Here is a 24,960-nt window from a genome sequence, read left to right on the forward strand (position 1 = left end):
TAGCTTGATTTGGTGAAAAAATGTAATCCAGTTCAATTCAGAAAACTACTCTGTGTGAATCCATTCATATTGTTCAGCACAGGAATTACTGATATTTTATGTGCTACAGAGAGCATACATGGGAAACAGAAGCTCTGGAAAAATAAGGTAAATACCCATATAGAAAGTGGATCAAGCACAACTGAATCTGGGCATCACAAGTCCAAGTCGTGCCGGGGCTCATGGTATAAATGATAACACTTGCTGCTGATACTAAAACAGCAGTGACACCAAGGAAAGAGAGGAGGCAGTAAAACAGAGAATGATTTAAGTTGCACAGGAAAACAAGCACCTTATGCAAATTATCATGAAGAAATTAATGGAGACCAGGGGAAAAAGGGGAAGGAGGTGAATGCATTCATTGTACATGCTACAGACATACTGGAAGACAAAAAGGATCTAGGAATAGAAACAAAATTCACACTGTTTTGCACAGCACATAATAGCAGTAAATAAAATGACAACAAAATTCTAGCATGAGTAAATAATAATATTGAACATATCCCTGCCCATTCTATTTTAGGACTCTAAGAAAAAGTAGCCAAGTACAACAGGAAATAGTATATTTGAGTTTTGGCATGTGCATTTATGCACATTAAAATGAAAATCACAGAAATAGCATAGAATATAGAAACTAGAGGCTTTTAACTAACTGAAGTTTAAGAAAGGAAATAAGATATTTTAAAGCTATTTTCCAGTTTTTCTAGAAATCTTGGAAACTACATGTAGTTACTAGAAGATGCTTACAAGAAATCCCAGGGATTACCACTGATGAATAGAAAAATAAGAACACTGGAAGCGCACTGGTAAACTAGCAGTGTTATATCTGCTGGTTAATAGAGATTTTAAGATACTTTGCACGCATTGTGGGAAAAAAAAAAGGTAAAAGTAGCCTAAATAATTCAAGATCTTCTTGCCAGGACACAGGCTAGAACTATGCAACACAATGTTCAAAAGATACAGAGAAAAGAGCTCCAACCTATGACATCCTGTAACTGTAACTAAACCTGCCTGTAGCAGAAAAGGTCCTCCAGCCGCTGTGGTTTTACACCATAGAAGGTCTTTAATGGTTGCACACAGTTATAACGAACCACTTCCACCCTGGCCCATCTAGAGCGAACTACAGCACACAAACACAGGATAGTCTTCATATACCTCTGAAGATGTCGTCAGTGTTAGGATAAGTTTTTAGATATGCAGCAGATAAATACCTGGAATCAAGCACTGGGGTATCAAAGGAATGAAATTATGGTAACAGGTTCCCAAAGGGTTTATAGAAGCATCCAAAAGGAAAAAAATCAGCCCCGACTACAAAATAGAATAGTTGAGTAATCCTCAGACTACCTCTATTAAAATACACTTTAAAAGTAACAATAAGAAAAAGAAATGTAGGTCTATGTTAAAAAATCTTGTTCTTTCCTTGAAGACCATGTCTTAGACATGCATATTCCATTTCACTATTCTATTTCTTGTATCACTTGCTCCTCTGAATCTCAGACAAACCCTTGAAATGCACTATAGAATACTTAAATTACACTTGCTTGAACATCATTCGATTGCAAGCCAATCCAATTCATTTAAAACCCCTGAAGATTCAGGTTAGACTTTTTTTAAGCCAAATCACTGGTATCACAGTAATTTCCATTGACTTGTCTCTAGCACTTATTAAAATACATAATATAACAATTTAGTTTCCTATTAGCATAGCCCTATCAGACCTTTGTCTGAGGGTCTGACTCACAAGTAACCAGCAGATAACTATGAAAGTCAGGAAGACCCTGTTAAATTGGTGCAAATGAGGAGAATCAGCCTACACTAGAATGGTCTTTTAAAACAAGTCTCAATTATTTTTTTCAACTCTTTGAAGCTCTAGGGAAAGCAGAAATCAGAAGACTAAATCTGGCTTCCATTACAGCATAATAAACATGAAAAATCTCCATATGTTGAAAGAAAAGAAAACATAGGAAATAAAAAATTGCCAGAAATAAAAGCAGAAGTGATTGAAACTAACTTGAGTATATTTAGACATATAAGTAATCTGCATAACTGAAAAACAAAGTGTTCCATTATTTTTAGTGAATGTAGTTAAGTGAGAGAGTATGCTAATACTGACTGATTCCAGAATATAGAATCAAATACAGCAGCACGTATAATCAGACACCATATAAAGTAAAACTCAATTTCCATGATGTCATAGTCAAGGAAGAAAAATTGAACCTAAAGAAATTGTAACTCCATGGATTTTCTTAGACTGATTTTTGACATCAGTGGGACAAATGTGTACCATGTCCTCTTCACATTTGGTTTATAGCATAAGTATTTTTCCAAGAAGATTGATCATTCCATGAATTTTTCAGTATCTAAAAAATGAATTAGGAAGAACAGGGTTAATCTATTAACAGTTTGCTTTCTCTACTGGCTAGTAGCTAATGAATTCCTAATTAACTGTAAAAAAATATCATCCCCACAGGCATGATTCAGATGAACATTGGTCTTGCAATGAAGCTAAACTGTCTAAAGATAAATTTAAAGATTTAAATAAGGTTCACAATAAGTCTAGTGGAAATTGGAATGGGTGGTGTCCTCCATTCAACAACTGAATGGGAGGTTTCTGTGTAAACGCAACAGTATGTTGTAACTGAATTAATCGTATTTTTTTACTTCTCACTAAAATAACATGCCAAGTGGTTCTTTGATGAACCCATATGTAGCTTCAAGTATTTACCTCTTATTTACAGCAGTGCTCAGATATTGTTTTTTGCCTTTGACCTAGCTTCTACCAAATTCCTTGGAATGATTATTGTACAAAATGCCTGCAAGTGTTCCAAGCGTATTCTCTATGTTCACAGCTTAAACTTGCATCACCCTTAGTGAAAACAATCTTGTTGCTTTTATTCATATACATGGCGAAGTACACAATCACAGATAGGTGTATACTTCCAGAAACTTTAACGTAAGTGTCTACTTTAATAGGGTTAAATAAAAATTTAAAAAATTTGTTTCCAGAATTTGGCATTTTATTACCTTAAGATGTCACTAAAGCTTGCGTTGGAAAAATAAAGTTAAATACATGCTTCCTTTTCTAAGGTACAGGACTAAATTAAATGCATCCTATTTCTTCCAAAAGCAGTGAGAGAGGATTGGACAGATACTCCTAGAGTACACCAAAATAGATATGATTAGGCACCATAACGCTCAGGACGCACAAGTGACAAATCTGGATGGATTGTAAACCTATTGGAATTTTATATAGCACCCTATGAAGCTATTTACAGTGCTTGGAAGTAGAGAGATAACTATAAGTATCAATCTTTCCAAAAAAAGATACTTTTTGTGGAGGTGATTTGTTTTCTATTTCAGATGCAGAATTTAAAATCTGATGTTGATAAAAAGATGTAGCTTTTAAAGGCAGTTTTGTCGGTATGCTTATGTCAAAGATAAATGAATTAAGTAATCAAAGAAATGAAAATATTGAAAAATATCAACCTTTTAAAGAAAGCCTGGATTTTAAAAATTTAAAGTCAACTTCTGAGGCTTTGAATAACTGGTAGTTAAATTTTAAGTGAGACATTTCCAGTGATTTTGATCTTCTCTTCACTCTGTGCATGTAGTTATATAATTACAGTCCAGAAAAATATTTTAAAATATCATATATTCATAGTAAGCAAACTCTGAGAACTGTAGCTGAACAAAGGGAGACAAATGTATTTTAATAGTCAGTTCCTTCCCCGGGGAAAAGAAACATGAAGCAATGCGCAATGCAGTCAGGAGGTCATAGTTAAAAAACAAAGACATTTTTTTCTTGGAACATTGAGATGAAGCATTACATCATGTTACTCAGCAAAACATCACTTTCATTAGACCACTCAAGGTTCTTATGTGCAATGAGACAGATGTTAGATGCTTTAGAAAATGCTAGTAGGGCTTACATTGCTGATGAAAGATGAAAAGTAACTTTGAATAAACAGCACTGGTTTCTGCTCCGCACGTACATCATGGAAGAAATATGTCTTCTTTGCAGACAATCAGATGGTTATTATCAACTGACTAAGTATTGGAGGAAGTGCCTCAAACCACATATGGAAACATATGATACTGGCATCAATGAAACTTAAATTTGCTATGGGACGTTGGGAAGCCTCTATGGCTAAAGATCCATAGAACTTTTCTGTCATGTTCCCTGCTCAACAAGGTGCCTCTTCCATTGCTTCTCTTAGCCTTTGTGGAATTGAATGTTAAGTGTCTAAACCGGTCCTATGCACTTGATGGTAAAACCCAAGAGCTTCCACAAAACCACCATTGCTCAGACCTCAGTCACTATTCTCTGCATTTCTGAACTTTCTCTGTTGAAATGAGCATAAGTTTTTGAAAGGTCTCCAAACAGTTTCATATATGATAGCCACATACATTATAAATTAGTTCATCACATCCAGACCTAAATGTAAAATAACTGCCTTTAAGGCTAGTAGTCTTTAACTCCTCTCTCAGAAAGTGAAAAATGCTTGTATGAAGCCTCCCTTAACTATGTTCTGTTGTTTTTTAGTACCACATTGTAAATGAAAATCTGCTACAACACTACCTGCTTAACTTTTTAAAATTAGAATTGATAAAATTTATCTCTAGACCAAAAATAGTCCATATCCCCAAATCCTAGCAATAACACAGAAGTAAGAGAATTCTGAAATATGTTAAAAACAGGTGGAGTTGAACAAGATTTTTTCCTTCATGCTTTAATAAACTCAGTACAGTAACAATGTCTGTTGGTTTTGGGAGAGAGCTTTTAACATTTCATTAACAATTCAGTTTCATATCTGCTTTATGTGGACTGTGATACTTGGAGCAATTTTTTATAAAACTGCAAGTTTATGCCCAAATCCATGTTCCAGTCTTTCCTTCCCTGCTCTGTTGAATACAAAGTCTACGTTGACTGCCACTTTTATTTTCAGAAATTACTATAAGTCAATTCTTTAGCTGATGGTAATTGACAGGATCTCTACCATATCAGCTCCCACACCAGAAAAGAATCAAAAATAGTTGAGAGGCATGTTCTGAGATAATTAAACTGAGAAGCACCTGACTCCAAAATGCCACATAACATGTGACTTTTAGTATTTAAATTTTGTCTCAAAGTATTTTGTAGAACCTGCCTTCAGCTGAAGGGTGTTTGCTTAACTTCTTTCCTTAGTAATATAACACTGCATGGTCACAGCTTTGAATTACAGTACATTTATAAAAGTCAAACATCAGAAAAGAAAATTACTCCTCCCTGTGACCATAACATAAATTTAGAAGTGGAGACAAATTTTATGGGATTGAAAATGATGTGGCTATTAATTTAATAAAAGGCTTTTGTAGAAATGCCAAACATATCATGCAGTCTGCCTGACCGCAGCCCCGCCAGTCCTCCCCACCACCAATCGAACAGGTTATCCCATTGTGTTATTTTTGATCTACTAACATATTTCAGACTAGAAGGCACAAATATACACTACACTGAACAGAGGAAATAAATGTGATGCCATATAATAGAATCTCTCCTAGAATCTTAACATTACAGAAAGTGTTTTATTACTTTTTCAAAAGTTCTCAGTCAGCATATCAGGGATGTGCAGTGCAGCACTAAAATAAAAGTTATATAGCCATTCACAGAGAAACAAACAAATAGAAAAATCTTCTTTGATGGTCAAAAGCAGAATTTCAGAAGTCAAATACTGACTTCTGACATTTGACATCAAAAAACATTTTGTTTTTAAAGCAGCGAGTTGGACTCAGTCCATAGCTCCACTGATTTAAATCTGGATGTGCTGTTTTGCAAACACTGAAGGAAACCTAGCCCCTCCCTAAAGATTAGAAACTGTCTTTAAAACATTAAGTGAACACATGAAAAGTGCAAAAGTTGAACATTCATCCACAATTTAGTTGAACTGCAGGCAAAACTAATTTAACTTCACCACTTTATTATTTGTCATTTTTTGATATGCACTTATAAATGTCAAAACACTCCTACTGGAAAGAGATGAAAATTAAAGGGCTCAACTGTTACTGAACAAGGCACTTTCTCAAGACTAATGCAATGCAACATCTCGCCTCATTCTTTGTTCAGTCTGTTGAAAACATGGATCAGGGAGCATTTCGTGGCCAGAGAATTGAAGCTACACAGATAGGAAGAGATGGTAGAGGAGAAACTGGAAACTTTATGCTAGTAAAATTAGGCCAGCAGCAAATTACTCCCTTCCTTGCCCAGAGCAAGGATGACACAGGAGCTGTGACTCAGATACGTGTCTGAATTTTGATGCCTCTAGGGCATATCATGAAATAATTCCATCCAACTATTGCACCTTCTGTGCTTAAGAAAGGCAATACAATGATAGAATCAATTATTGGGAGAAAGTATATAAAAGTTCAGGCTATTTTAAAATACATGGATGATCCCTAAGGGCTATAATTGATGAGTAATTCGCCATTTTGTTTCTTCTTGTGAAGTAAAAGAATGAAGTGTCATACAATTCACTCAGTCTACTGAGTTTCTTGAAACTGAAAAGATTTACATTTGTTGTGAATGCGTTCTAAAGATTTTTGAGGAATTTGATTGTCAAGAGCAGTGATCTTGAAAAACAGCTAGAGGAAGTACTTTTTATTCACAGAGATTGTCAAGTTGAGAAGCTCGATAACAACTCAAAAGTGAAGGGGGAAACTTGCCAAAAGAGCTGGATTATTGGATAGAGCTATTGCTGGGTAGAAACAAGTGAATATCCAGAAAGGAGGAAAGAGTACATTTGAAAAGGTAAACATTAACACACATTTAATTAAAATCTAAGAAATTATCTTGGTAGACTAAAGATTGAGATTATGTTCTCTGCTTTTTATTATTTTTTTTTTTAAATACACACTCCTCATGGAAGTACCTAATTTATAAGTTAACATTTTCCTTATATTCCCACACAAAATATTTTATAATTGCTATGTTTAACTATACTAAAGTCCCTATGTAAGTTACTACTTTTACTTGTTCAGGATAAATAACGTTTCCCAGATCTTCTGATATCTGAAATACACTAATGTGGCTGACTAAATAAGGATGGCTTGGTTGTTAGACACAACTGATTGGAAGATTCCAAATCATTGTATTTCGAGATCTCTTCAAACCAATGCTGCACCTTTGTGTGTGTCTTTCTCTCTAAACCTGCAGCTGGCTCATCACATAGATACTTCCCATATGTGAAGCAGACTCATGCCACCGATGCTCTGTGTGGGGCTTGCAATTCAGTACAAGGCAAGTTTAAAGTTGCTCATCCAGATTTTGTTTTAAAAAAAAACAGCTCTCCCTTCATCTTAGAGTGCTTCACTTCTGCATAATCCCATGCTAGCTTCCTTCAGCCAAGACTTCCTTCAGCCAGTAACAGAATGCTTCTAAAAACCAGTTCGAAGTCTCAGCTTTAAATGTGAACCACTCTGCTTTAGGACTGTTTTGTTTATGACATTTGTATTTTATTTTAAAGCATTTTTCCAGACACAGCCCTATAACTGTCTTGGGAACTGAAGAAAATGGAATGTTACACAAAACAAAATGAATTCAGAACTCTCATTTTGGTCTGTCTTTGGTTTTAAATCACCTCATCTCCTACCTCTGGCCAGAGATTTATCTCTTTTTTTCAGCAGAAGCAATTCAACTCCCCTTTAGGACTCCGAGTTTAGCTATATGTGTATCAGTTCAATTACCTGTGATTAGCTTCTGAGCTGACACTAATCCCTTTGGATGTCAACCTCAGAAAGAAAGCAAAACTAACAAAGCAAACCCCACAGAATCTGACCACTGTCTCTATGGCCCAACTTTGACCTATATTTTATAGTTACCCAGCAGAGTCCTGAAGAAGGTATTAGAAACTGGAACATCCCATTCAGAAGACTCCAAAAGTGCTCTTTCTACCCTTTAAAGCAAAGTTTAAGTTAAAGATTAAAATGCTGTTGAAAAGTCAATTGTGGCCAAGGAGATTTGGTCTACAAACATTTTGGTGCTTACCATAAAAAAAATTATCCACTGATCCCATCTGAAACAGACAACATCCCTAACCATGCTGGAACTTCTCTGTCCCCCCACTCCCCTACAGTTTCCATCAGTCTGCATAATTCTACAGTTTTAAGACATATATTGGAAAACAGGACTCTACGCATGTAGGTAGAGATAATTATATTTTTTTTAGAAAAAACAAGGATATTCAAAAATATCATGTGCAGAAAAATAATGTTCAGAAATATTTACATTATATGCAGGAGATGCAGGTAACTATAACATAAATTACACAATATTCAAGGTAGGTAAGCTTTTGCTTGGGAAAATTTTGTTTCTCAGGGACAGGAAAGTCATCCTTACTGTAATAAAGTTCCAAGGAATTGTAAACTTGAACATGTTTACTTCTGAATTATAAAGCCCTATAGAAATGGAATACTTTCATGATAGTCCAGCTTAATCATTGTGTCCACTGAATTTGGGTTAACTCCTTAACAATTTACTTTGTTTTGCAGGACAACCCTTCATTATATATACACTCTCCTCCAGGTGATCTGCTGCCCCACATGACCCAACAGTGACAGGACAACCTTCTTCAACAAAGCACCCATTCATCTAATAGAAGATATTGTGCTTCCTAACAAACCTTTCCTTGTCTATATCCTTAAACAACCAGTGCTACAACAGTACCATTGTAAGTTATTAAAACTTACATGAAAAAAAAATTTTTTTTACATATTTAATTAAGAGCTATAATGGATTTCTCAAAACAATAACTGCTAACATTGTGCTGTTAAAAATTGTGAACAGAAGCTTTACTGAAACAATAGTAACTAATACTGTTAATGCAGCTATAGGCAATTATAACTGGACACTTTATTGACATTACTGCTGGATTTCTAGAATAAGGATGAGTCCTTTTGAATGATTGAAATTGTGCGGTTTAGTATTTTTGTGCCTATTCCCTAATTAAAAGGAGTAATACACGTTAAGATTTCTATCCAATACAAAAAAAATACTTTATTTTGTAGTTATTTGGATAGGTTTTTTTCAAAGGACAAAGTATAACAGTGCTTATTATTGTCCTCTTTCTAAAAAAGTCATAGAAGATAGCTAATTCAAACCTGAGCTTGTTACTCAATAATTAGTGTCATTCATTGTTTCAATGAGGTATTCTAGTACACTAGATATGTATCAACTTAAAAACAGTTTTTTGATAGTAGAGGTTTTATTGCCAGAGCTAGCAACACTTCTTCGAATTTAAAAGAAAATATTTATTCTAGTGATCAACAGAATTATAAAACTTAAGGCATTTTTGAAAACTCTCTAAAATTCTTCCCAATCACATAGTGCGTTTCAAAGGTATTACTCTTAACTACTAATATATTAAACAAAATCAGAATTATTTATTTAAACCCCCCAAATTTCATATATTATATTTTGAAGGTTTTGCAATGAAATTAAATACATTTATATGTCAACAAAATAAAAAAAATGGAGTGGTCCATCAGGCTTTTACTCACATCAGGAATTTAATTTCCACTAGCCTTTAACAGAAGCAATTAATTGCCCTATGGAAAAGAAAGCAAAAAGCTTAGATAAAAGAAAAGTATACATATGGAAACAAGTTATGCAGAAAATTGAACTAATTGTATATTAAATTCTCTTTTGATTTCATCATAGAGCTTTTTTAAGCAAAAAAGTTAATTTACTTTTTTTTAATTGTTTTTTGGTATTTTACTGAAGATGAGTTATCAATCAAGCCTATTATCAACTAATTAATTTTGCATGTTTTTGGGGGTTTTTAGTGTTGGTTTTTTTTATTTTGGGGTCTACATCAGGCATAGTTTTTAATTCATGCATTAGCTCATTCTGAATGATGAGAGAATATTTTATAACAGAAGAGCACTAGCAGAAGGCAAGAGGCCAAAAGTAACTATGTCAGCTCCCCAGAGAATATGTGCAAGCTCTATCCCTGAAGGTTTTAAAACACTCATCATGTGGATAAAGCCCTGAGCAACCTGGCTTGATCTCAGAGCTGACCCTGCTTTAAACTTGAGACCTCCAAAGGTCTGTTCCAACCTGAATTATCCTACAAATCTGAAAAATCAAAAGTATTACTTGGCCAGCTTCAGCTCATGACTAAATCTTCATGCCAACAAAACCACCTAAATTTAAAAAAAAATCTTTTGTAGTCAAAAAGCACTTCAATATTATTCTAACAACTGTACCACAGGAAATCCACACCAATTACGTATCTCATTTAGTTGTGTTTCCTCACAGGCCTATCTTTAAATCATGCTGTTTAACCATATCCTTATGACAACAACATAAGGATGCACTTTGCAGAACAGTAATACAACAAACCACCTCTTCCTTCACTATATGATAAATTACTCTTGTATAAGCAACTCACTGATGTTTTTAAAATTTGATATATTCTACTTAAAATTAGTAATTTGGGGAATATTTCTATATAGTTAGCATCATTACATTATCTTGTTTCTGAGAAGTTTCTCAAAGAGTATTCCAATAGTTTACTTACGCATCAGGTTGCTTTTCTAACACTGTTGTGACTCGTATTGGGAAGATATATGAAAAGAATAAAAAGAAGTGTGGCCAGCAGGTCGAAGGAGATGATTCACCCGTTCTACTCCGCTCTCGTGAGACCCCACCTGGAACACTGCGTCCAGCTCTGGGGCCCTCAAAATAAGACAGACATCGACCTGGGAGAGCGGGTCCAGAGGAGGGCCATGAAAATGGTAAGAGAAGTCTCCTATGAGGAAAGGTCGACAGAGCTGGAGCTGTTCAGCCTGGAGAAGAGGAGGCTTCTGGAGAGACCTTACTGCAGCCTGCCAGTACTTAAAGGGGGCTGATGAGAAAGATGGAGAGAGACTTTTTACCAGGGCCTGCAGTGAGAGGATAAGGGGCAATGGTTTTAAACTACAAGAGGGTAGGTTTAGATCGGACAATTTTTACAATGAGGGTGCTGAGGCACTGGAGCAGGTTTCCCAGAGAGGCTGTGGCTGCCCCCTCCCTGGCAGTGTTCAAGGCCAGGTTGGACGGGGCTTGGAGCAACCTGGTCTGGTGGAAGGTGTCCCTGCCCATGGCAGGGGGGTTGGAACTAGATGACTTTTCAAGGTCCCTTCCAACCCAGACCATTCTATGATTCTAATTAAAATTACTGTTTTTATTTTAATGAAAGTGCCATGCATACGTATAAAACATGTAAGCAGTAGCATATATAGATATATGACTCCTTTTAGTCTGAAATACTAAAAGCTGTACAGCTTTCCACCAACAACCAACCTCATTTTTGCATGCTCTTTTTTCTTATCTAAAAGTAGGTATAACCACAGTTGCAGTCTTTCAAAATGTTGAAAGATGTTTTCAACTTTATTAGGTTGAAAATTTGAATGCATTGAATAGTGATCAATGTGTCAATGTAAAATTCCTAACAGGCATTAGAGAAAAAATCCTCAGGGTCAAAATGTGGACCTCTTGCTCAGGTTAACTAACCAACTATAAAACAATCCTACTGAAGTTAAGTTATACTTAAAAAATTATCTAATCTTAGTAAAGAGATCCAACTTATTACAATAAAAACAGACCTAAGTAAAAAGGTTAATGGTAATTAAATGAGTCTACATCTATTAAAATAAAAAGCTAAATAACCAAAGATATGTGAAAAAAGGGTAATGGATAATCTACCATGCCATCTGCAAAAGACAACATTAAAAGGTCAGCAATGACTGAAAAAATTATTTATCTTTGTGAAGCCTCTTTCTCAGAATATTTGCTGTTTGTGTATCTTATCTTTTTGTCCTAAATCTTGCTGTGTGAATTTCTGTTATTCATTACTTCAGGTTCAGGACTGAAAGCTACACAGTATGCATAATTTATCAATAGGTGTAAGACAACTGTTTTCCTATGTGTTTTGGAGGGAAGATGCATTTTGAAGTGGAACTAACCATCACAAATACAAAATGTACAAAATTTAAAAAGTAACATTACACAAGAACCTGCCATACTACTATTTCAGTAAAGTTATAAAATTACAAACTTCAGATTTAACAGTAGCTAAAAGCAAGTCATTTGTGGTAGATTAAATATTTTCTCCATTTTTATCTCATTCAAATGGAAATTATCTTATCAACTCCGTATTTGTTTATTTTCATATGCACAACCAACTTTAATCATTTGTATTTAGATTAGGTTATTATTCTCCTCTAAGTCAAAGACTTGTTCAGCAGGTATTACGATTTCCCCCCAAAATGACAAAATATACAGCACTGTACTACTTATACCAAAACTAACTATAATGAAAAAGAAATCCAACCCCCAAAATAATCCAGAAACACACAATAAAGCCCAGCAAAAAAAGAAAGAAGTCTTCAAGAAGGGGGAAAAAAGCAAATTCACCTTTGCTTTGACTGAAGCAAATGTAAACAGAAATTACTCTCACATGCGACTTGTCACTGAGAATTCATCACAGCAGCAAAAGACTGTGAACAAAGCATACATAACACATTACTATGCTCTCTAGAGTGTGATGGAACTTGATGCCTGACCTTTCCCCATAAGAGACAAGATTTAAAGCCTTCATACTAAATTTGGCCTAGAAATTAAGATCAGGCAAATGGGAGAGAAAATAAAGAGCTATTTTCCATGAACTTATTAATGAAATCAACCTAATAAAACAGAAATTAAATTCAATTATTTTAATAACTGCAGGTAGAAAAAGAAAGGAACTGCAAAGTTTTCAGAGTATAACAAAGCAGCTTTGATGTAAGCAAACAAAGAATCAGATACTTGTAAAATTACATGGCACAGTGTGTCACAGTAATTCACTTCCAAGAGTTTCTATATATTGCTAACAGCTGCAACTGCCTATCAGAAAACTAGATTCCTGTGATTTTCAGTTTAAATAAAATTGAAGTTCTGCTTGACAGAGTTTGGAACTTGGACATAAAATCCTCAACAGCAACGTTTTTGAAGAGGACTGTTGTTGCACTGTCTACAGGTATGTAGGAAATTGCGTGCAGGAGACAGAGGCCTCTTTCTCTCCATTGATCACAATTGTCAAAACCTTGAAGTTGATGAATGCATCTTGGCACAGAAAACCAGCTTTTAAGCCCTTTCTCAGGTTTCTCTGCCCAGGAACATCTAACAATTTGCTGTTCAGTGATGGGCAACTACCATACCTTGTTACATCTTTCACCTTGTGTGTCTATACTGAAGGAAATGGGAAAAAGTCTTAAAGTACCATGGAACATGCATTTTTCCCTCACCTCTCTTACTGAAAGACTGAGTCATAGAGAATAACTAAACCCAAACAAACAAAAAACCATCAAGCCTCGTCTCTCCCCAAAGTTATTAATTCTGGAGACTTAGCACAGGACTTTTGATCTCATGGCTAGACTTACCAGAAAGGAAAATTTTAGTTATTTCAAACACACAATACATTGATGGTGAGACAGCAGCTCTGCTGAATAGTCTTGTTCAAGCAGTTTGAAATGAATGACTGATTCTCCCCACTGAAAACAATAGCATTTGTAGGTATGAGCTATCATGAATCTTAGGTGCAGCACCTACTCTAGATTTGCTATCAACTGCAGCATTTTAATGTAACTGTCTTCAATGCCAAACACACACAAACATTCTGGCTTTGTACATGTATGAGAATAGCATGACCTACTTTGAAATGCAGATTTATTACACATGCCTTACTTAACAGTGACAAAGTGGAACAAAATCATGAATGAAGCAGTCCACCTAGTTAAACATGAATAAAATTTCAATTCTGTTAAGTCTGCCCTGAATTACAGAGAGCACAACACCAGTCACATGATAGCAAGGACAGCTGCATTTGAGTCAAATCTTATTGTGAAGGAGAGTTAACAGCTTCTCTAGGCACTGTAAAAGTGTAATTGCACTGGAATTCAATCACTGCATTACCTCCTAAAAATTGTCCTCTGCTTTTTATAGCACAAAGTCTTTTTTTTTTGGGAGGCTGGGGCAATGACTTCTTGCATTTTGATGTACTGTAGTAGTAAACTCATATTGATAAATTTTTAGGTTAATGGCATCCTGTCCAAAAATTGTAAAAAAGTAGTTCAGATAATAGTAACAGTTGATGGCTATTTCAAGAGAATCAATAAAATTTATTAATAGACTGAACTATGTTTGTCATGGATTTGTCGTCTTAGAAAATTTGGGAAGAAATAATAGGTATTCTCCTTATCACAAATCTTACGAATTATTTTCAAGTGGTTTTTACGAAATACATTTCAAATATATAAAGAAAAATTTTTACAGTTAAAAAATATAAGCCATCCTATTCTATCATTCCTATTGTTTCTATCAAATAGCAATTTGTTCCTCCTCTCCTTGACATGACAACTACTTTTCCCAATAAAAATGCATTTTCTGAGAAACATGGTTTGCCACGATTTCTTCCCAGACTATTTTAAGTTTCCTACTTGATCCGTTAATAGCCCCATTTTGCTAAAACTTCACAGCAAGTAGTATACTATAAAATGAATGCATGCATATTTGTAAGCTTGCAATTCTGCTGAATAATTGTTTCAAAAAAATTTTATTACCCAACTAGAATTTTCTATTACTGACCCTTATTCAATTTCCTAGAAAAATACAAAGCTTAAAACCAGATTTTTTTTCTGTCTCAAATTACAAAAATATAAATTATATTTAAAACACTGCCAATGGCAAAAATAAACCTACAATATGAAAAAGTGATTTTGTTGCCGAGTGCTTAAAGTGGCCTGGCACAGTCAGCAGAATGAAATCAGGGCATTTGCTGGCCTCCAGGAGGCCACAAGGTATGCATTAGTCACTCCTAGAACAGGCAGCTTGACTCCTTGTCATACTTGGCTCAATCTGTTTGATTAGAAAGCGCTCAGTTTGACAGTATTGCCCCATGTTTTCCATCCACCTTTCCTGTGCTGCACCCAGGCAATCCCCGATGCAACAGCTTAACAACGTCTCTATAGGCTCCATGATCTCTAGGAAGGAATTGAGCCTTCCCTCATAGCCCAGATATCTATGCATACGTACAGCGATTTTGCATTGCTCCTTGTCCGTCTGTTTTGCCTTCAAGATTAACTCTGGGTTACATGGCAAATGACATTCAGCAGAAAATTTAGAGTTTCAGACAAGCCAACCTTGTACTTAAAAATATTAACAACAGTTTTACTTCAGGCTGCGCTCTTCTTATCTGGACGACCCATGTATGTTGCTGGTTTTCTTGAGAGTTGTTGACTTTATGGCCTGCTCTTTCATTTTTAATATCCCATGTCACTGTCTTTGTTCTACCTACTATGAGAAACCTCACTAAAAAAAATAAGTGAATTATATAAAGTACACATGAAGGTAGCATTCCTACTATAAGCCAATTACTTTTCCCGTAAGAAAATACTACGTTTCTTGTGTTATCAAGGATATTAGCTATGGGTAAATGTGAGGTGGCAAGGGAACAGTAAAACACACATTATGCACACTCATTTTTCCATGGTCTTGAAATAAAGACCATAAGAGCAAAAACAAGCCTGAGCAAGAATGGCAGAAGATTTCAGTACTGCAATATAAAGGACGACCTTCTCTTTTCATGCAGTTGCTTCCCACATATCTGTGTATGCAGCACTGACAGCACTTTCTCCCTCCATCTTTCAGAAAGAACAAGTCAGTAAGTATTTTAATCTAGGATAGATTTCATCAATTTTAATTTGCTTTAAGTGTAGCAACAAAACATATTCTAATGGGCAAAACTTATCATCACAGCTCTTATTTCTGTATTTTAATAATATTTCACAACTGAGTACACTTAAATAAAAAAAGACAAGTCTATCAGACAGTCATCACTTGTCCTTGAGGTTTTTTTGTCTCCTTATTCTCCACAGTCATTATTCTACACAAAATTGACAGCATAATATTCAAATAAATAAATCTTCTGCAACAGCTATTTCTGATCAAAGGTCACTTGTTCTTTTACATCTTCTAGGCCATTTGCCATCAGATGCCAATCAGTGAAACAACCACTAACCATTCCCCAGGGAAAACAGGGACTGTGGAAGCAGAGAGTCATTCTAAACAGCTACTAAAATTCAATGACCGAACTATGTAAGAATATCTATTACTGTCCTTTTGGCTTTAGATTTTGCTTTGTCTCCTTTACTATCATTAGTCATTTCTTAATATGTATTGCACACTATAAAACGTTGACCCTTTGCTACCGCAAAGACAGTCTTTTCACATACTGTGGTATTATTCACCATCTCCCAGGACTCTGAAAAGTATCAGTATGGATCCTAGCAACAACAAAAGGTCATATAACTATTTTTAAAATGCCAGCCATCCTGTTCATAAATGCTCACAGGACAAGTAACAGTTACTGCTTTCACAGTGCCTCCAAAGTAAGTAACATGTCACAAAGGATTTATGCTTGCAATGCAATCATTCCTTATTGCTCAAATCCTCCAGCAGCACAGAATTGTGTTTCCTTCTTTCTTTATACTATAGCTCCCACCCCCTCTATAGTAAACAATCCACATCATTGCTGTTCATTTGACATATTGAACAGTGTCTTTAGCTTAAAAAAATAGAGACCATTGGAGCTGAACCATCCCCATGGCCAAGCATCTGCTTAAGCTCACCAGCAAAACTAGTATTCTTTCCAACAAGATTATTCTGCAGTTTTTTTTCAAATGAAAACTATACATTGAAAATCACTCCATACCAATGCTACACATACAACGTTCTGTAGCTAGAAACATGCTGTATTGTAAAGTATTATTCTTTTAAAGAAAAATACACACTTCCCACATACAGTTGGCATAGACAAAAAAACAGGTTCAAAATCATATACTAAAGGAACCCTTTAATTCCCTGAATATGCAAAAAGTTACTAAGTTAAAAATTAACTCCTACTTTCTTCCAGTATTCCTTGATTCACAAAAAGCAAGTCATCCTTTCCTCCTAACAATAATTAGGTGGGTTTTTTCCTTCATAATATAAGGTGGCGAGGACCATATCAAAACTGGCAGAAATGGCTTTGCCAGAAATGGCTGCAGGATGGGGACACAGATACTCTTGCTGTCTAAATAAGGTGCTCAAGGACACTAATGGCTCTTAACATCCGGAGTCCATGTAGAAATAGCAAGCCACAAAACTTTTCTGTGGGCTATATTAATTCCAGGAGGCCTCACGGTTCTGTCAGACAGCAAAAGTTCAGGACAGAGTGAAAGCATTGAAGGGGACAGAGCATTTACACAGTCCTCACATCTCTAGATCATCTAGACCGCCCTCCCTCCCAGCAGGCATAAGGCATCATTCATCTCCATTGACCCCATTACTATATATTTAGGCATATTGTTGTTGAAGATTTTCTATCTTTATAAGAAATGTGCAAGTAAGAAAGCAAATACCACCCTCCCCCACTGACACACACTATACAAGGTGTATGCCTTATAATTAGGCAAAATCCAAGAAAGTGGATACACTCAGTCAATTCACTGTTCAACTACGAAGAAAAGGTTTTAACATTAAAAATAAACTTTACTGATTTCTACTACACATTAAAACAGGGAGGAACAACCATCTTTAAATTGGAACAAAAAGGGTGCAAAAAGTAAACAAAAGCATCTTTTATTCTTAGCATAAAATGTGGAAGAATATTAGTGTTAAAATCAATATGGAATGAATGAATAGGTCAGGACATAAAGGTGCCTGAGAAAGAACAAGGTATCTCCATAGTGGTTTTAACTGCTTAACCTCATCTTTCTGTTCTCCCTCAAAAAGAAAAATGTTTCACAGTTTTCCCCATTGAGTCCCACAGCTACAACCACAAACAAGGCTGCATATTTATATGCCAATTCAAAATGAGTGTTTTGAAACAATTCTCATATGAAGTAAGGTTCACTTCTTAATCAGGTCACAATGCAAAAATATTCCCATCCCCTCAATGAAATAAAAAGGTACATACATCTTTGCTTAGGACTGACTTTCACTATACTTTTGCTTCTTGTCACCAAACAGAAACAGAATAAGATTTTCATTGTAATAACAGTAGTCTTAATTGTTCCAACTTAAAAAAATCCTTGCTCATAGAAGTTAATCTTGTACATCAGATAGACATAGATAGACTCTAAATATTATTTCAGGTTCTGTGTAACCACCCAAAAAGCCACAAGCCTCATCAATTAATAATGGAAAACTAACATTCTGTAACAGAGTGAAAACAACAGCTAGGGGCCATTAATATCAATTGACACAAACTCCTATGGCTTACAAGAAGCATATCCTTTAATTGCTGTAAATGCTTTGCTCCAAGCTCAGTGTACTTGGAGTACTGTATATGTGAGTGTTCTGCCTACAAATTGTGTAAGAAAAAGAACAGATATATGCCTATCCATTTATTTTTTGAACCATCCAATTACTATTCAACACATATCAGAACCAATATGACATTCATCAACTAATTACCTTTTGACAAGAATCCAAAAAGAAAATATTTAGGCAATCAAAACAGGCAGAAAGAAAAAAAGAATGGCACCACTGAAGGAAAGACACTAGGAAGAATAAGATGATCGATGTAGTACTCTGCACTTAGGACACCAAGTCTCACCCAGAGGGTTATAAAAAAATAAATAAAAACTACAAATACTCAAATACTGGGTACCAGACCTTTGCTAAGCCTCAGCACTTAATTGTGTGCAATTTCTCGGAGTGTTTTTGCCATGTAAGCTGGATTCTATATATAGATATGAAATTATTTTCTGCAAAAGTGACAATTCAATTATTAGGTACAAACAAGTAAGCTAAATTCAAAAATTCTTCCTATCTGAAAAGAGTTCTCAAACTGTCTTGACTTCTGTAGGTATATCCCTTATATACAGCACAGATGAAGATTTTTTTTTTAATGAATTACTGAGCTCTCATTATGACATTTGTCATGAGGTGTAAAATCTTGGCATTGTTGATGTTAAGCCCTACATTGCACAGGTCATGTGTTCCTTTTCCAGTTAAAAAGTGTTTTTAAAAAAGAAAAACTGTCTTGTTTGTGCAGAGATATCCTTTATACATCTGATATTATGCTCTAAAATATACTTAATCTTACATGAGAAAGAACTCACAAATTCAGAGAGCCGTAATTTAGAAAAATGTCTGCTTATAGTTCTTAAGGGGTATATAATTTATCAAAGAAAATAACTACTTGAGATTTCTAGTATATATTTCCAGTCTGTTCCTCAAAATTCCACTTGTTTTAGAAGCAAAAAAAGCCTTGAATTATTTTTACCTAGTTAGAATTAATGTTTTTCTTCTACAAACTAAAATTCAGAAATACCAACATGACAACATCAAAGCTCTTTACTTCCTTTTTTCATAATGTTTATCTTCCATACAACTAGAACCACCCATATTCATTCATAATAGCTAAGGCACAGAAATACTAGATATTAAGAAGAGAAGTAATCTTCCGCTACCTGACAAAATACATCTATAGACTTCAATCTCATCATAATGATGTGAAGCATCTCATACATATCCTAATACCCCACTGCTGGAAAGAATGTCCTTCCAGTTAAATTATTCCATCACAGAATAAATTTGACCTAGAAGATTTCCATTCACAATAGCAGAACTGAACACCAAATATTAACTCATAAGGCATAATAATCTGTAGAAAAACAGAGAACTACAGACAGTAATAACAAGTCTCACTTTTTTTGATACAAGGCAACACCAGTTTGCTATTAGGCAATACGAGTGTATAAAATGCCACTACACTAATACTGTCTAATTATACTAATCAAGTCATAATTCTTAATGTAATTTAAAAAATATTTTTGCATACTTTTCCCCCCATTCTCCCTTTTAGCAGATTTTTTTTAACAAAAAATAATTTTATGTATTGTGTATTCAGCATCCTTGGAAAAAACCACCAGATGGCAATGCAGTGTTCATACATACATGTTACAGGAAAAAAATCTGTATGGATCAGCATGAGGCTCCTTCCTAACCTACTTCCTCTTTGATGAATATTAAATAATTCATAAGCAAAAACTCTATTCACCACAAGTGATCAAATACCACTCAATCTGAAAAGAACAGACTTTAAGAAACTTGAGTTTCTTAGGATGAAAAACCACATGGGTTAAAAATCCACAATTTAGTTCAAACTATGAAACAGGAAAATTTCAGGAAAAAAGTCACTGAAAGGAAAACATTTAGAACTGTATTACCATAAAGTTCTCAAAATACTATCAAGAACTGCATTGAGCAACACTCACTGGACTACACAAAAAGTAAATCTATGCACTTTTTAGGCATACTGTAAATTTATATGAAGTTTCACAACACACTAAAAACCAGGCATTATTTCCTACGCTTTTGAGGTTTAATCCAATTCCAGTAAAACCACATGCTGAACAAAATCAAAAGGTGTAGGCTTTAACAGAGGAACTGTTTCATGAAGCGAGATGCTTTGAGATATTTCAAAAGGCCAAGAAGTAGTGCAAGAGTCATCTTCCCATTTAGCAGATCACATCTGATAGCCATTATGTGCCAAATGAAAGTTCATCTTTGCAGTTACTGTTGCAGGCTCTGAAGCCTCTCCAGAAGTTCACAGAGATTTCACCAAATACCTAAAATGCCCAGTTAACAACAATTACATCTACTCTGAAGTCAGTGGTTGGAAAGGCGAGGCTTGAGGCAAAGGATCTTTTCTTTCTTGCTTGAGAAGGCATTACAACTTGTAGGTGTTGTGCATTCAACTATAATTGACAGGGAAAGATTAGGTGTGCTTAAGTCTAATTTAGTTTTCACATACATGGATATAGGAAGAAGTTTAGTGCATAATTTGCATTTATTAATGGAATTGTTACTGGAACTGCTCATCCAGCCATTCTTATGTAACAAACAGTTATTACATGCTCTAAATGTAAAATAAATCCATTCTATGTTAGAGTAATTTGAAACTGTTCATTGTATTACAGAAATTATTTAAAACATTAACTGGAAAAAAAAGATGTATCTTCTGTCAGATAGGAACAAAATCATACATACAAGATAAAGTGTTAAACAGGTACGTCACACAGCTGTGAGCAAGCTAATTTAAAGCATGTTTTCCTGCTAATGTAAAATTTGATTAATACACTTCCCTTTATACCCTATATTATTATATTTAACTGATGAATAGCACACAGTGGTAGGAAGATTCAAGGACTGCCTTTAAGTAATGTCATTTAAGTGCTTTGCATAATGACAGCTCTCATGATCAGAGATTTAATCCAATGCAGCACAACCTAAGCTTTCTCTTGCGATGTTTTTTAACCTGCTTTTCAATCAACACAAAGACAAGAATACTATATTGATCCTAATTGTTTACATATATAGCTAATTATTTGATATGACTTCAGTCCTGAAAGCCAACAGACAGTTGGAATTGTTATCCATTTTTAGAAATAAGACCAGAATTTGAGTCTATAGATTATTCCACATTTTCGGCACGCTGTGAATCCTCACTGACTTTCTGAAGGTAGGTTTTCATGTTCTTGACAGATCAGAGAAGTGGTTGGAAATGTACTTCTACCAGATGGAGAAACTCATACTTTTATTAATCACTATCTTTTTAGCACAGCTGATAAAAACTTACAAAAGAAGAGAGCTGAAGTACTCTAGTAGGAAAAATCCAACTGACAATATAGAAAAGATGTATGTCCAAGGATAGATCTCTTTTTAACATGAAATACTGAAGCTAAATATATAAAGAACACAAGATTTGTGTTCTCAGGTTTGGTACTTAGAAATAAGCTCAACAAAAGTGAATTAGAAGGAGTAAATCACAATTAAGACAGCTATTTAGCATATTGATGCAACAGCTTCTTTACTTCTGATACATTCCTTTAATTCATGACAGAGGAGGAAGTACATAAAAGCAACACATCTCTAAAGGTGGATACTACTACTCCATATTTGTAATTATAACATCTCGTAAGTATAAAAATATGCAAACATACTTATTTTGCTATTCATGTTTACTTTAATGCTGATATTTCAAGGACAAAGTGAACTCACAAGTGGAACTGACTAAAGAGACATAAACCATGTCCTCACCATCCTCTGCTTCTGGTTAACATGTTCGCATAAAACTAAAGGTCTATTTTCCAAGTTGATTTTTTTTTTCCTACTTGCAATTATAAGTTGCATTAGTTTTAGGAAACCATTTCTATTTTCATATTACAGATAAGTGAATCTTATTTTGCTAAAACTTCTGTTAAAATAAATAAGGTTTTCTCTGTTGAAACACTTCAGGATTGCAAAATAGGCCTCCCAAGCACCCAAGGGAGGAAAAAACCAAACCAAACCAAAGAACAACATAAACAAATCAAGCAGCATCACACATGTTACTACATTCCACCTACTTCTGTGGAAGTTCTTCAAGTCTAAAGTCACTAAACAATATGACCAAAGACAGCAAGATCTGAGATTTCAGTAAATCAGAGATTTTTTCCTTTGCGCACATACAGTATGACAAACAGCCCTCTTGGTGGTACTGCTAATCGAAACTACACATACGGTAAGCGGATCTCACGGGAAAACACCAAGAACCCCATGCTACAGTAACATATGATCCAAACACTTCCATTACAGTTTTCCCTTTTCATTACAGCATCAGGATGAGAACACATTCTGTACATCTTAAAAAGTATTGTATGCTCTTTCTTTTGCTAGACAGCAATTATATTACTTTCCCAAGCAGAAATTAAAATGTATATTTACCATTTTTCTTTGCATTGGTTAATCAGAGGAATCAGTCCATGTAGTCCAGCTTTCCTAAATTTAAATAACCCCAAATATATTTTAATCTTAAGTTTTGGTTGAGGAATACCTTACTTTATAGTGGTACACCTTATTTGCCTTCCCTCCATCTACATTTCCAGTCACTAAAATATTGGAGACAATCAGTTTCATAATGTTACAAATACATTCCATTGTCAATACAAGATACAATTTAAGCTCTTGCCCAAAATGTATAGAAGAACTGTGTCCTCCCTAAGCACCAGTTTACAACAGCTACCAACCAACTTGTTGGAAACAGATTTAAAAAAAAACAGAGCCAGACTTCTGGAACAGTATCACAAAAGCTACTTAAAACACTCCAATGAAAAAAGGAAGATAACTAGTAACAACAAATCTAATTAACTACCTCCATCAACATGGGAGTAAGACTTCCATCAAGGTTTTAGTGTCCTTCAGTGCCATAGAGCAAGGCAGTTTGCAGAAGTAGTACCCTATAATTTTTTCTTTATCCAATGAAAAGTGAAAGAGGGGAAAATTAGAATTTCAGGGTGACAGACAAAAAACGAACCCAAAACCACCCAACCATCTCAGTATTGGTGTTCGCTTTATTTACATATGAAGATAATTCATCTATAGTAACAGTATGAAAGATGTTTGGTAAACATGTCACCCTCTGCTTGGTTTCTGAAAAACTGCTTATATTTTCTTTGCTGAATTAAACTCTTCAAGCATGTATCAGGTAGCCCTTTCAAAAACACATTCTGCTGTTCACTTTTCATGGTTATTAAATTTAATGTGCTTGATCTATTTGTTTTATTACAAAAATCAGTAGCCTAAACCAAAACTGCATGATCTCCATTTCCAAGAGATTCTTCACCATAAAGTATATAGTCAAACAGATAAATCTAGCAGCTCACATGAACAACACTGACTGCAACAAAGTCTTTTAAGTTAAACAGTTCTGGGAATAACTTTCCTTTGGCAGATGAATTGTTACATTGATTTCACATTACATATCCAATTCTAACATTTTTGGTTTTTTCATCAAGTTCACATGACACAGCATAGTCTAAAAATATAGAGAAGCTACTAATTTTTTTTGCTGCAGAATTCGAAATCCACTTCACTATGTTCCAAACCACCATAACAACACCTTAGTATACATTTGCAAACATTAAGCACTTCTTTCCAAACCACATTGTAACCACAAAAATAAAGATTTACTTACCTGATCCCCTTTTGGTCACAACCTTCAAGCTCTGAGTTAGAGTAGCATACAAGAGAATCAAGTTGGGAATAGGAGCTTTCATCTTCTTTCTGTGACTGCTTCCTAGAGTACCAAAAAGAAGAAAGAAACACTGATTTTATATTGGTGCTGAAAAACTTGAAGTAACTAATCATAATATTGACATTGTGGAACAGCTGAATACAGTGTTTGTGAGCAATTTAATGCACCAAAAATCATCTATTGCTCCTGAAAAAAATATGTAAACTAAAATCACCATGAAAAACACATGCACACACTACATTTAACCCTGGAGCTTAAGTTCCACTTTTGTCTACACATTGAAAATTCATTGGGTCCCCATTAAAACTTTACAACAGATCTCCTGAATGAAACAACTTGGATCAATTTAATCCATGAAAAAAGTCTTATCTTTTCACTAAACCTGCAAAATAACATCTAGTTCTTTCTTTTTATCACATAATCTATTTCCACTCCCCCTCCCCTGAGGAAAAAGAAAATAATGCCCTTCTTCATTAGTTTTGCTTCTATTTATTAATTCCGCAGATTGAGCACAAGATTCACAATGCAATGAACCATTAATTAAAACCAAATCCAGTCATCTTCTTAGGAACAGCAAAAGGCAGAAACATAAGAGTGCACCAGAGAAACCAGCAGGGACTCCTGTAACTTGGAACTGAGCCGAAACCTCAGGAGCAAGTTCAAACTAACATATTCACTGCACTAAATCAGAAGTGAATGTTACTAGGATGGGAGAGGGGTGGATCACAGGTTGTGGCTCAGCCTCCGCCTCCAAGATGTGAATAAAAGTTCTGCATTTCTGTTACTTGTGTCCTCTGGGGATTAA

The 24,960-nt window shown here is 34.9% G+C and overlaps 1 protein-coding gene across 1 annotated transcript in view; it reads right to left on the reverse strand.

Moving 5' to 3' along the window:
* IL1RAPL1 (interleukin 1 receptor accessory protein like 1) overlaps positions 1-24,960 on the reverse strand; it is a 729,989-nt gene that overhangs the window by 618,057 nt on the left and 86,972 nt on the right. Inside the window, exon 2 of the mRNA XM_049834719.1 lies at positions 24,096-24,193. Within this exon, the coding sequence (XP_049690676.1) occupies positions 24,096-24,177 (82 nt within the window). The 5' untranslated portion in view covers positions 24,178-24,193. The remainder of the gene's footprint in view (positions 1-24,095; positions 24,194-24,960) is intronic.

The sequence above is a fragment of the Accipiter gentilis genome, chromosome 32 (genome assembly GCF_929443795.1).
Source record: "Accipiter gentilis chromosome 32, bAccGen1.1, whole genome shotgun sequence".
Classification (NCBI taxonomy): domain Eukaryota; kingdom Metazoa; phylum Chordata; class Aves; order Accipitriformes; family Accipitridae; genus Astur; species Astur gentilis.